Genomic DNA, 12,831 nt, shown 5'->3' on the forward strand with positions numbered 1-12,831 from the left:
ATTAAAGACCCAACATGCCATCACCTCAATCAACTAGACCCTTGTATCACATTTCCATGTTAGTACCATCTCGAATTTCCTACACAATTGGTTCAACAGTTGGTGATAAAATTCTTCAATTAATGTTGAGATTTCTGGTAGAATGCGATTGAAAAGGAAAAACTAGTTCATTTTTTAGACCCATATGAATAGATTGAATAAAGATCCATTTGACTCAAATACACAATCACCTGCAAACCAAGTCAATTGCCTTCTGACATGCATCTAAAATGAAGAAACAATATTCAACATGCCATACTTCTAGTAATAACCCATTGAGGTACATCAAGAAATTTTCAAGGCAAAGCCCCAAAATACAAAATATCGAGAAATAAAAGGGGAGAAAACAAAAAAAGGGACAAGTCTTGAACCAAGAAATCAAGAAGAACAAGAAGAAAGATGCCCACAAGATCATATCATGCCTCCTACTAAGATATTCCATCATCAACCACAATTATTAAAACAATAAAAAGCATATTATTTTTCTTCTTCCTTTTTTGTGTTTTGTTTGATTGCCGTAAAAATCAATGGATTGTAGAGAGGAACTTCACTTCCAGCCCCTCTCCTTTATCCCCTTTCCTTCACTTGGCACTGGCAAGCTCAGTGCGGAGAAGCTTGGCGGCGGCAACCATGTTCTTTAGGGCTGGCATCACTTCAGTGTACTTGCGGGTCTTGAGCCCACAGTCAGGGTTCACCCACAAGATGTTGGTCTCAAGAACTGCAAGCATCTTGTTGATTCTGTCAGCAATCTCTTCAGTTGATGGTATTCTGGGGGAGTGGATGTCGTACACACCAGGGCCAATTCCAGCACCATACTTCACTCCCTCACGGAACACTGAAAGGAGCTTCTCATCAGATCGGGAGTTCTCAATTGTGATCACATCAGCGTCCATGTCAATGATGGAGTGGATAATGTCATTGAAGTTAGAGTAGCACATGTGGGTGTGGATCTGTCATATTACCTAGGATGAGCTCAGTGGCCAAAGTGAACAAGAAATGGAAAATGAAAGAAAATTCAGTGAGGAAAGAACCTGGGTAGTGTCTTGAACACCACAGTTGGTGATCCTGAAGGAGTGGACAGCCCAGTCCAAGTAGAAAGCATGCTCAGACTTCCTAAGAGGCAAGCCCTCTCTCAAAGCAGCCTCATCAATTTGGATGACGGTAATGCCAGCCTTCTCGAGATCCTCCACTTCGTCCTTGATGGCCAAAGCAATCTGATAGCAGGTTTCAAATCTGAAAAGAAGCCATATAAATCATGCAAACTATTATTAGTTTCAGAGAGATATACATCTTTCTTAAGCCGCTTTTTATGAGTTTTCTTAATACCTGGGCTGGTCATTTCGCACGAAGGACCAGTTCAGAATAGTAACAGGGCCAGTAAGCATTCCCTTCATTGGGCGAGCAGTCATGCTCTGAGCCATGGTGGACCAGAAGACTGTCATTGGCTTGGGTCGGCTCACATCACCATAGATGATTGGTGGCTTCACACAGCGAGATCCATAGGATTGCACCCATCCATTGGCAGTGAAGGCAAAACCAGACAACTGCTCTCCAAAGTACTCGACCATATCGTTCCTCTATATTAAGAAACATCCAAACAGTAGGCAGAATTAGAACCATTGTTCTTTCAACAGAAAAACAAGGAATTTGAATCTTAAAAACCCATGCTAGAGCATAGAGAAGAGCTCACACCTCAGGTTCACCATGGACGAGCACATCAATATCAAGTTCTTCCTGGAGCTTGACAACCTTGTTGATTTCCTCTTTGATGGCCTTAACATAATCCTCCTCAGAGATCCTAAAAAGAGAAGGGTGTAATGAGGGCATAGAATAAAGAAATGTGACAATCAATTTCTAAGAGAGCAAAATAAGAAGAATTATCAAATAAGACTCACTTTTTAGCCTTGTATTCACGGCGGACTCTCCTGAGATCCATGGTCTGAGGGAAAGACCCAATGGTGGTGGTTGGCAGGACTGGAAGTTTCAGCTTCCTCTGCTGAGCATCCAGTCTAGCACTCACATCAGTAGCACGGCGGTGGTCAGAACCCTTCAAAGCAGAAGCCTGAGAGAGCAAGAACAGAAAGTTTTTGTTAAATAAAACCAGTTTCTGCAATGCAATTGTTTGAAAGGCATAAACAATGAAAATGAATTCATAAGAGTACTTACAGCCTTTTGGACAGCCTCATTAGTCACTCTTGGGGAGGACTTCCTTGAAGCCTGAGCTGAGGCATTGTCAGAGAAGAATGCCTGAAAATAACCATAATCAATGAGTGATGCAGTGTTCATATGATCAAAAGGTATAAACTTAAATGTAAGTTTAGGGAAGCTAAGACTAAAACAGACTTGAGCAGCAAACAAATGTTGATGAAACTCCAAACCAACTCAGATAAGCTAAACTGTTTCCCAAGTGATTGAGTTTTATCATCTAAATTTTCAATACTGCAATTACTCAGCCAAATTTCTAACCCCACCACAACAGAGACTAGTTGTTCTAACAATACCATCATTGACATCCATTGAATATTTAAAAAACCACAATAAACTGTCAGTTTTTACAATTAGATATTTAGAAGCAATTAAAGAACGAGAACAAAGGATACCTCCTCTTTGTGACCAGCCAATGCCTTGGCCAAGGCATTCACTTCAACAATCTTCTGGGCAGCAAATGCAAGCCATGATTTAATTTCCTGGTCTAGCTTAGGCTCGTTAATTAGATCAACAGCAGTGTGGAGAAGAGAGCAGGAGGTGGAGACCACAAGTTTGTCTACACGACAACAAGAACATCAGTTCTAGCACAAATCAACTTGGATAAAGGAAATCATTTACTTCCATATCACAAGTACAATCACAAGATAATGTCAAAAAGAATACCCTTGCCCACAATGCTCTCAAGCTCCTGTAGGACGCTAAGAGATGCAGCAAGATCATTAGCCCAAATGTTCCTTCCATCAACCACTCCAGCAAAAAGGTATTTTCCTGTAGGGAATCCAACCTTGATCAAATCAAGGGTCTTGGTTCCGCGAACCAAATCGAACCCAAAGCCAGTAACACCCTTCAAGGAAGTGAGGGTCTTGAATGCTTCAGAAGGAACATCAGCAAAGTATGTCTCAACAATAACATTCAAGCCAGAGCAAGATGCTTCTAGCTCAGAGTAGGCATGAGTGAATGCTTGCAACTTGTGAGAGTCAAGATCCATCACAAGGGTGGGTTCATCAAACTGAATTGAAGAAGCACCAGCAGCCTTTAGCTCAGCAACTACTTCCCTGCAGAGGTGTTCTTAGAAATGTTAGGTGCATATATTGGGAATCAACCACAGATACCCAAGAGAAGTTCAATTCCTTACTTGTAGATTGGAAGGATTTTGTCCAGGAGGGAGAGAAGAGAAAAGGATTTCTCAACACCCTTTGCAGGTTTAGATAGCAACAAGTAGGAGACAGGACCAACAAAAACCGGAACTGTGTCTACTCCAAGCTGCATGGGAGAAAAAGAGATATTACAAAATGCTAAAAACATCACTGCTATGTTTGATTCCAAGAAAAAGTACAAAGAAAGAATAAAAATATGATAAACAAAATTATTTTCTCGTGTTTAGGATTACCATGAAAGATACGAAAGAAATAAAAGATAATTAAAATTAACTAATCAAATATAATTAAAATTAATTAAAACTTTGGCATTTTCAAATTATTTAATTTTTATGTATAATAAAATATTTAAATCCATTTTTTATTTTCCTTCTATTTTCTCCGCCTCGCATTTTCCTCAAATTTTCCAACAAACAAACTATTTTACAGGTGTACAGCACAATCAAATTAATAAATAGATTATGGGTCCACAGTACACCCAAGTGAAACACCCTCCCCACCAACACACAACAATCTCAGACAGTACCAACCATAAATCCAAAATCCTAGAGGAGGAATCAAGGAGTTATCAAATTGCCAACATGGAACATATCCTGACCAAACAATAAACCAGGGCAGATGGGCCCAAGATGTAGATTTCCATGTTGTTAGAAATTATCTGAAAATCGAGCCATTTTTTGGAAGTATGTCAAAATGTGATGAACTACCCCAATTCAACCTCTACCATGCAAAATTACCAGTGTATGTATGCCTAAAAACCTTAACAATTCAAAAATTCAACCGAAATGGAAAATTGATTAAGAGCACATACCGCCTTAGCCTCCTGGTATTCTTTCACTGCCTTGTGAGAGGCATAGCTAAACTTCACCTCCGGACCCAACTCAGGGACAATGTAATGGCTGGATCCACAGATCACCCACAATTCAGTGTCTATCAATATCACTATTTCAAGCCAGAAATGAGGAGAGGAGAGGATCACCACTTACTAGTTTGTGTCGAACCACTTGGTCATTTCCATAGCGGGAACGGAGGCATTTCCTCTGGCCATGGAGAAGTAGACATCGAATTCAATCTCGCCACCATTCCATCCATATCTGGGGGGAACGGCGCCGAGCATGGCTGTGGTGTCGAGCACCTGATCGTAGTATGAGAAGGTGTTGCTGGGAATGTACTTGGTCCCGGCATCAGCCATCTGCTTCCAGATGGACGCCCTCAGATCGGCCGCAACCTTTTGCAAATCCTCGGCGCTGCTCTTTTTATCCCAAAATGATTCCAAAGCAAATTTGAGCTCTCTCTTGGGCCCCATGCGAGGATATCCAACAATGTGGGACGCCATTGTGCTGTTTCATCACAAATTCGTCACACATTCCTTCATTCAGATTTCAATTTCTTTGCAACTTTTCAAATAAGTTACCATCAAATCAAACAACAAAAATTCAAATAGATCCAATGAAAAAAATAAGAATTGAATTCGAACCCATTTCTTTATTTTATTTTTTTCATACAATAAAGGATGAAAAAGAAACCAGTCGAATCAAACCTACGATATAAAATCAATTATTAGATTTGAAAATTGAAATCCTTTTAGAGATCCAACCCACCCGACAAAGAAAAAACAATAAATAGCTAGAAAACAGGACTAGGGTTGCGTATAAAAACTCCGATCCACACTCGAAAGTACAGAAACAGGCCATGCACGTTTGCTTCAAAGGAAAATAGCTACCCAAAAAGTTTTGGATTTTTCAGATTCGTTACTAAACAGAGATATTCACACACGTTTTATTTCGACTGATACCCAAGACGGGATTGAGAAGAAAACACACCAAAATCAGCCTCAAACAACGAAAACGAAGCAAACCCAGATCAGATCTAGTAAAAATGCAAAGTCCCACACCCAGATCTACAAAACCCAGAAGCAGATCTGTACTTCAGTAGTGTACAAGAAATGAAAGAAGGACACAAAATGGACACAGCCCACACTATATCTCTCACACCAAAACAACTCAAACATAAAGGCTTATAGTAGTAAGGTGGATGAAGACCCACAAAGAAGGGTTTAATGTGGAGAAGCGTACCTAAAGGAGATAGAAGCGGTGAGAAATTGGAACCAGTGGGATGGAGAAAGGGGCTGAGATTGAGAATGGAACGGCGCGAGTTGTGAGGGTGGGTATTGGTAGTTATTTATAGAAAGAGGTATGCGGTAGATCTGACTCTCCGCTTAAATTTTTCTTTTCCCTGTGGAATTCGGTGTTGCTAATTTTTCTTTTTCCTGTGTCTTCGGTGGTGCTAGTCTCTGCACACGCTCTCCCTCTGCGCGTGAATTCAGTGAAACTCTTACCCACTCCCGCAACTATTATTCCCTTTTTGGCTATTTACTTAAAACCACCTCAAAAACCCAATTTTAGAAATCTAACCCTCCGTCATTTTTCAACCCTCAATATAAATATTTGAAATAATAGATGTCATTTATATCAAAAATAAATTACTCTAAAAAAATAGAAGAAGTTAAAATCGCAAATATATGGATTATTTGGTCCCTTTTAATCAATTAATTTTTGTTTTATTAAGACTATTACCCATTCCTTTTGAGTCATTTTATTTCCTTTTTTTAAATACTAAGATGATATTTGTCTTTTTCACTTAAATTTAAATAAAAAATTAATTTAATTTTAAATATAATTTAATTTAATTATTAATTTTTTATTATTTTATTTTTATTAAGTGTCAAATATTAATAGATTGAACATCATATTAAGATTTAGTGAATGTTTGGTAAATCACCTTAATAATTTAAAATGACTTAAATTCAAAAATAATTTTAAGATTTAATGAATGTTTGGTAAATCACCTTAAGTTATTGAGTAAATTAAATATGTTTAATAAAATAACTTAATGATATGACTTAAATTTAAAAATAATTTTAAGTAATAAATAAAAATAATTAATTTATTTTTAAGTCCATATCTTAATTTTATTTTATTTTTATCCTCATTTGCTCTAATTACTTTCACGATCTCTTTTACCACTTCGTAACTTCCATTGTTATTCGACTTTATTTATCTTAATTATAATTTATAAGGATAAATATATTAATTTGATGATTTAAAATAAATTTTAAGTTAATTTTATCAAACATCCTTAATAGTTAAAGTAAGAATTAAGTAATAAATTTTAAATTAATAATTTAATTTAAAGTCAACTTAAGTTATTAAGTAATAAGTATTAAATTTTATCCAAAACCCCCTAATTTTGATTAATTCAAAAAGTTATTTTTAGTATTCAACAAAAAGTTAATATTTTAACTTTTTCTATTCTATAAAATAATTTAAAGAATAAGTAACAAGAAAAAAGTTAAAAATAAATTATTTGAAGTCTTAAAATAAATTTCATTTAGAATTAAATTAAAAAAAAAACACCATCTAACTCTTATTGAAAATATGAATTTTATTTTTTTTAAATATTTATACAATCAATTTGAAAACATTTTTTAAATGACCGCTTTCTTATTTTATTTTATTTTTAAAATTTTGAAATAAGATTTTAAAAGTAGAAGACAAATTTATGCTTTTTATGTAAAAATATACGTAAATAAACGGATGTAAAACATGAAATAACACATTCCATTTTGGGATAATAGATTAAAAAGGACAAAAGAACATCAAATTACAAATCTAACCTTCTATTTTTTTTTTTTACCCAAAAAATTATCCATTTTACACCAGAATACTCTCACTTTTTCTTGCAAATTTAAAACACATAGGTAAATAACGAATATGTCAAAAATAGATTATTTTTCAAGTTTCGCTGGTTTTACAAATTTAGGAGTTTTTCATCATTTTTTATCGATTAATCCTTTCCTTTTTTTTCCTTTATTTTAAAATAATGTCATTTTTTTCATAAATATTCTATATATGAAGATTTTTAATGATGGAAATTTTTTAAAATAAGTCAAAAAAATGAGGGCATGTTAGGAAATACAAAATTTATTTTATATATATAATTTCTTATTGATATTTTTTATATTAAAAATAATTAAAAAAAATGTCTTTATTGTAAAAAAGGTATTAATTTATTTATATTATTTTTTTAATTATTTAACCTTTTATAATTAATTTTTATTTTGATAACATATAAACTTATATATGATATGTTTAGGGATAATTTCACTCAACTCTTTCTAGATTTTAATTAAATACAACTAGCTCCCTTTGTTTAAAAATTTATCAAATATTTCCCTTATTTTGAATTAAAGGGGAGGTAAATGAAAATAATATGGAAGACATGTGATAAAATTTCAAACATATGGGGTCTAAATGTATTTAGGCAAAATCTAAGGGGAGGTAAATGAAATTAACCCTATATGTTTATGATGTTAGGTTTATGTAATTTTTCTAGTTTAATAATAGGTAGATATTTGAAAAAATTAACTTCTTATTATGTAATTTTTTAAGCGTTACAAAAATTAGAAATACTTCTTAAAATCACTATCAAAACGTATTAGAGTGTCTTCGGAGTGTTTATACTCAAAATATTGTTAATAACATTTCCTAAACTTACCATCAAATGCATTCTTTACGGTGTTTTTACTCAAAAAGTATTTTTAGTGAAAACGTTTTCTCATAAAATATTTTTAAAAGAATCACTTATTAAGTGTTTCAAAAAAAAAAATACTACAAATAATTTTTCAAAAATTTTAAAAATATTTCTTAATTTTTGTCAAACACCTAATGTTTTTTCAAAAATATATTTTTGGTAAAATAAAATAAAATAAAAATGAATAAATAAATAAATAAAACTTCTTCAAATCATTATCTTGTTTCTGGGTAAACACTTGATAAATTATTCTCCTAAAAACACTTATAGATAAAATATTTTCCTAAAAACACTTCAAATAGAAATATTGTACACAATCTTATTCCCTTTCTTCTTTTCTTTAATATTCTTTTCCCACATTTATTTTATGGCATTCAAACACACAACCAACATTTTTTAAAAACATTCTCTTCCATTTTCTTGTCACTTTGTTCAGCGGCCTCACTACATTTTGTTATTAATTTCCATGAACTAAAGTTCTCTATGATAACTATTTTCAAAAACCATTTTAAAAAGTAGTTTTTAAGAATAGTTTTTAAGAATTATTTTATAATGTTTTATATAATAAAATTATGTTTGAAAATTTAAAATATTTTTAACCAGATTTAAATATTTTTAAATATGTTTTAAAAATAATTTTTATGTATAATATTTTATTTTTAATCATTCTATATATTTGTATATTATTATTTAAAATTTCCCTAAAAAAATAAATAAATAAAAACTAAAAGATGTTTTTTGAAAATACCTTATTCTATGTTCTTAAAAATGAAAATAGAAAATAATTTTTAATTGTTAAACGTGTTTTTCTATTTTATTTTTTTTTACAAAAAATAGAAACAGTTACCCAACAACAGGTTCTAAATATAACTTGAGTTATTCTTAAACCAATTTAATAGATTTTTTAATATATATATATATATATATATATATACAAACCCTTTTTGAGACAGCAAACCACTTCAAATTGGACATAAATTTTATAAATTCTTTTGCCTAGGCAACATTACTTCTTTTAAATCCTATCAAATTGTATCTAATTTTGTTATGGTAACAAAATCAATACCATATCAAATTATTTTTATTTTTTCAATAATTTAGGATTTATTTTTTTAAAAAAAAATATCCCTAAATACAAATATGCAAAAGTAACAACAACAAAAACAATTAATTATTAAAGACCATAACTACTTATAGTTTTTGTGGCATTATTATCCCTACTTAAATATAATGTCTGTCTAAAAATTCACAAATCTTTGAAAACATTTTTTTTTAATTTATTCCTTAAATTATGACCACATAAGAATGAGAATAAATTCATTTTAAAACACGAGTACACACTAGATTTGCCATTAAAAATAGTCATGACTCCATAGATTTATTAAAACTAGTATCAAAACCAATCATCGATCTTAACTTGGGAGTTTGTTTAGTTTAAGTACTCCATATGAGCATATCCTACCTTGGATAGGGGAAAAAAAATTTCATGATGAGTTTTTTCTTCTTAATAGTCTAAAACCATTTTAAAGTTTAGGGAACAATATAAAAAAAGTTTTTAAAATAAAAAATATTATTATTGAAAAATCCATGCTTATAATTTAAGAAAAAACTTCAAATTTTTTTATTTGAATTACTTAAAAATTATTTTAAAATCCTTCACCTTTATTTTAAAAAGTGTTTATTTTATTATTTTTATTTAATTAAGTTTTCTTTTTTTTTTTGCCTCAAAAATTGAACAAAATGAGACCAATTTATTATTTATTTTGATTTGGCGCGTATTCACACGCGCCTGCGAGGTGTATGGAAGTAACTGGATTGGTTAAAAATATAGATGAATTGGAAGGTAAATACGCAGGTTTTACTGAAGTGAAATTACAAAAATAACCGAGGGAGTTGGTGGGTGAAGTTCGGTGGTGCTGTCACTATTCTTGGGAAGTTACATTTTGAAGCACGCGTTACTAGTGAAATTACAAAATACCCATTGGATTGCGGTTGGTGAGATTAAAATTCCAAAAGTAGCCTTGAATTGGTGCAACCTGTAAGATTTGTTGGTGAGTAGGTAAGTGGGCCATAACTTGCATACAATGACATGCACACATTTTTTTTTGTGATAAATGACGATAATACCCGCGTTACTCATTTTATTTAAGGAAGGAAAGATCTAGGTCGCACAAGCAAGACTTATAGTACTAAGTTCAAATCTTCGCCGTCAATATGATGAAATGTTAAGCACGCAATGATGATATAAATAAAAGAAATAAAGGTATAAGATTAATGAAGAAATTAATGACATCATATACAATATATATATATATTTTAAATTGATACTATTCACCAACACGACAAGAAACCAACACATGCGAGGTTTAAGTTGAATATAAGCAGGTTTTGGTCAAATTCGTGTTGATTTGTATAACTCATTTAATAAATAAGTGATTTTTGGGTCAATCTGTTTAAAAAGAATTTGCTCCGAATTGATATATGCAATAATTTTGTTATTAACTTAATTATATTTTAAAAATATTTAACTTATATTGAATTTATTTTAAATAACTAAATCCATTAAGTCATAAACATATTTAGTTGAAACATCAATCACATAAATTTAATAATTAGATAGTATTTGGATTTTATATTTTTGACATTATTATTATTTGTGTTGGGTTTGGGTTGAGTTATATAGTGAAATACTTAGGCTACGTTTGATTGGTAGGATATCATGGGATTGGATATGTATATCTTAAGATATTATATCTCATTGGATAAGATATCCTATTATTTGTCTCAGGTTTTGGTTGAGTTATGTAATAAAATACTTAGGTTATGTTTGATTGATAAGATATTATATGATTGGATATATCCTAAAATATCATATCTCATTGAATAAGATACTTATATGTATAGAATAGGCATATCCATTGGATGTGATACACATATTTCACTAGATATGATATGATTTCGAATCAAATATGATAGATATGATATTTTTGTTGGAATATGTGCCCATAAACAAATGAGATGTTTTTTATTTTGCTGATTATTAATATTTTTTTAAGGAATTATTTCAATATTATTGTTGCATGCATGTTATAGATGCTTTATAAATATCGAAAACCCTAGATTATTTAATTGAAACTTTAAATATTGTATATAAGTGTTATATACAAGAGGATAATATTTAAAGTAAAATAATCTAATATGTTCGTAATTAAAAATTAAAGTTGGGATCTTTAATTTAAAATTACTAGCGCGGTTCATTACATTCTGAATGAAATGATCTTATCCGGATTGTTAATAATGAGATTATTGGAATGAAAGCGCTTTATATAATTTGATTATATAGGACTGGAACACGATTAATTATGAATCTCTGATAAATTCCGTTATAATATAGAGCATTCAATATTAATCAATGATGGTCATATATGCATTGATCTTAATTCTGAGTGATTAATAGACTCCTATTTATTCTATTGTATTTTTTGACATACCGGGTAATGACACAAATACATAGTGTCAAATTCTTGGTGTATTGGAAGTATAATAAAATAAATAGCCGGGAATATTAATATACAAGATGAAATCCATTCCTTCGTTAAGAAGTCAGATGGACGGTTCCCATAAGTATTGGTTCGGGCCTTGAATGATAAGAGCGCTCAATTTATGATTAGACCATAAATATATTATTCATTAGAGAACCAATGGTACTTAAGGAGAAAGATATAATTAAAGAGGTTAACGGAAAAACCTAGCTTTAATTATGAACCGTTTATGGAGGACTGACTCATATGTAGTAACTATATCAATGGGCAATTCAAATCCTTTGAATATATTTAATTTTATAATTTTAAGAGTGCAATTCCAAATTTTTAGTGGAGTAATTTTGGAATTAATAATTTTGATTTTTTAATTAAGTTGTTAATTAATTGTCAAAATTATTGGAGCTTAAAATTATAATGTCCATAGTTCCTCTCAACGGCTCCATTAAAATTATATGAACATTTTTTTATGTTGGGTTGATTTTATTAGTTTGGAATTTTAAATTCTAAATTAATTTCACACAATCTTGATTTGATTTATTTATTTTATAATTTGATTATTTAAAATATTTTTTGATACAATGTGGTGAAGACCACGCTTACTTGTATTCCCTAAGAAACACCTTTTGAGTGGGGATCATGGGGAGAGATATTCTCTCCCATGTTTTTCAAAATTCAAAGAAACACTTTTTAAGTGGGGATCATAGGGAGAGATATTCTCTCCCATGTTTTTCAAAATTCAAAACATGTCAGTTATTTTTTTTCTTCGTGGTATTAAAATTTTTTTTTCTCAATGTTTGTCGGATGATGGGATGAGAATACAAGTTTTCAATATATATTAAGTTGTGTGAGAAAAACCCAAGAATGAAAAACACCCACTCGTTTTGAGTTCATCATAATTTGGAGAACGTTAGAGAAAGATCCATGGTGCTTTAGAGGATTTGGAATTCTAAGATCCTTTTGGTGAAGTTCAAATTTATCAGCCTAATCGCAAGGTACAATTCTAATTTACCTATATTTGTTATTTCATTAAATTAATACAAGTATTGATCATTGAGAAAAAAATTTTGAGAAAATTTTTTTGGCTTCCGTTTTTTCTTTTATTTATCTGGTTTCAAAACCAACAATTTTAAGGTAGTATATCCAATGAGATACACTATATTATAATTTATTATATTTAATTTGTAAAATATATATATATATATATATATATATATATATATATATATATATATATATCACATTAAATTATTTTTTATTTAAAAAATGAAAAATTTTGTTATGTTTAACCATAT

General features: G+C 30.7%; 1 protein-coding gene across 2 annotated transcripts; it reads right to left on the minus strand.

Moving 5' to 3' along the window:
- Positions 1 to 270: 270 nt before the first annotated feature.
- LOC100248500 (5-methyltetrahydropteroyltriglutamate--homocysteine methyltransferase) lies at positions 271 to 5,636 on the minus strand. Of its 2 annotated transcripts, none has more exons than XM_002276402.4 (12): positions 5,480 to 5,636; positions 4,391 to 4,744; positions 4,216 to 4,303; positions 3,383 to 3,510; positions 2,911 to 3,302; positions 2,640 to 2,803; positions 2,206 to 2,286; positions 1,935 to 2,101; positions 1,732 to 1,837; positions 1,366 to 1,616; positions 1,071 to 1,272; positions 271 to 989 (listed from the first exon to the last, which is right to left on the minus strand). In XM_002276402.4, exons 2-12 carry the CDS (start codon positions 4,738 to 4,740, stop codon positions 621 to 623), a joined length of 2,298 nt encoding a protein of 765 aa, XP_002276438.3. In that variant the 5' UTR covers positions 4,741 to 4,744; positions 5,480 to 5,636; the 3' UTR covers positions 271 to 620. The 2 variants fall into 2 exon arrangements, with proteins under 2 accessions (XP_002276438.3, XP_059595364.1); XM_059739381.1 differs by having other exon boundaries at positions 5,228 to 5,570.
- Positions 5,637 to 12,831: the final 7,195 nt, after the last annotated feature.

The sequence above is a fragment of the Vitis vinifera genome, chromosome 8, assembly GCF_030704535.1.
Source record: "Vitis vinifera cultivar Pinot Noir 40024 chromosome 8, ASM3070453v1".
Classification (NCBI taxonomy): domain Eukaryota; kingdom Viridiplantae; phylum Streptophyta; class Magnoliopsida; order Vitales; family Vitaceae; genus Vitis; species Vitis vinifera.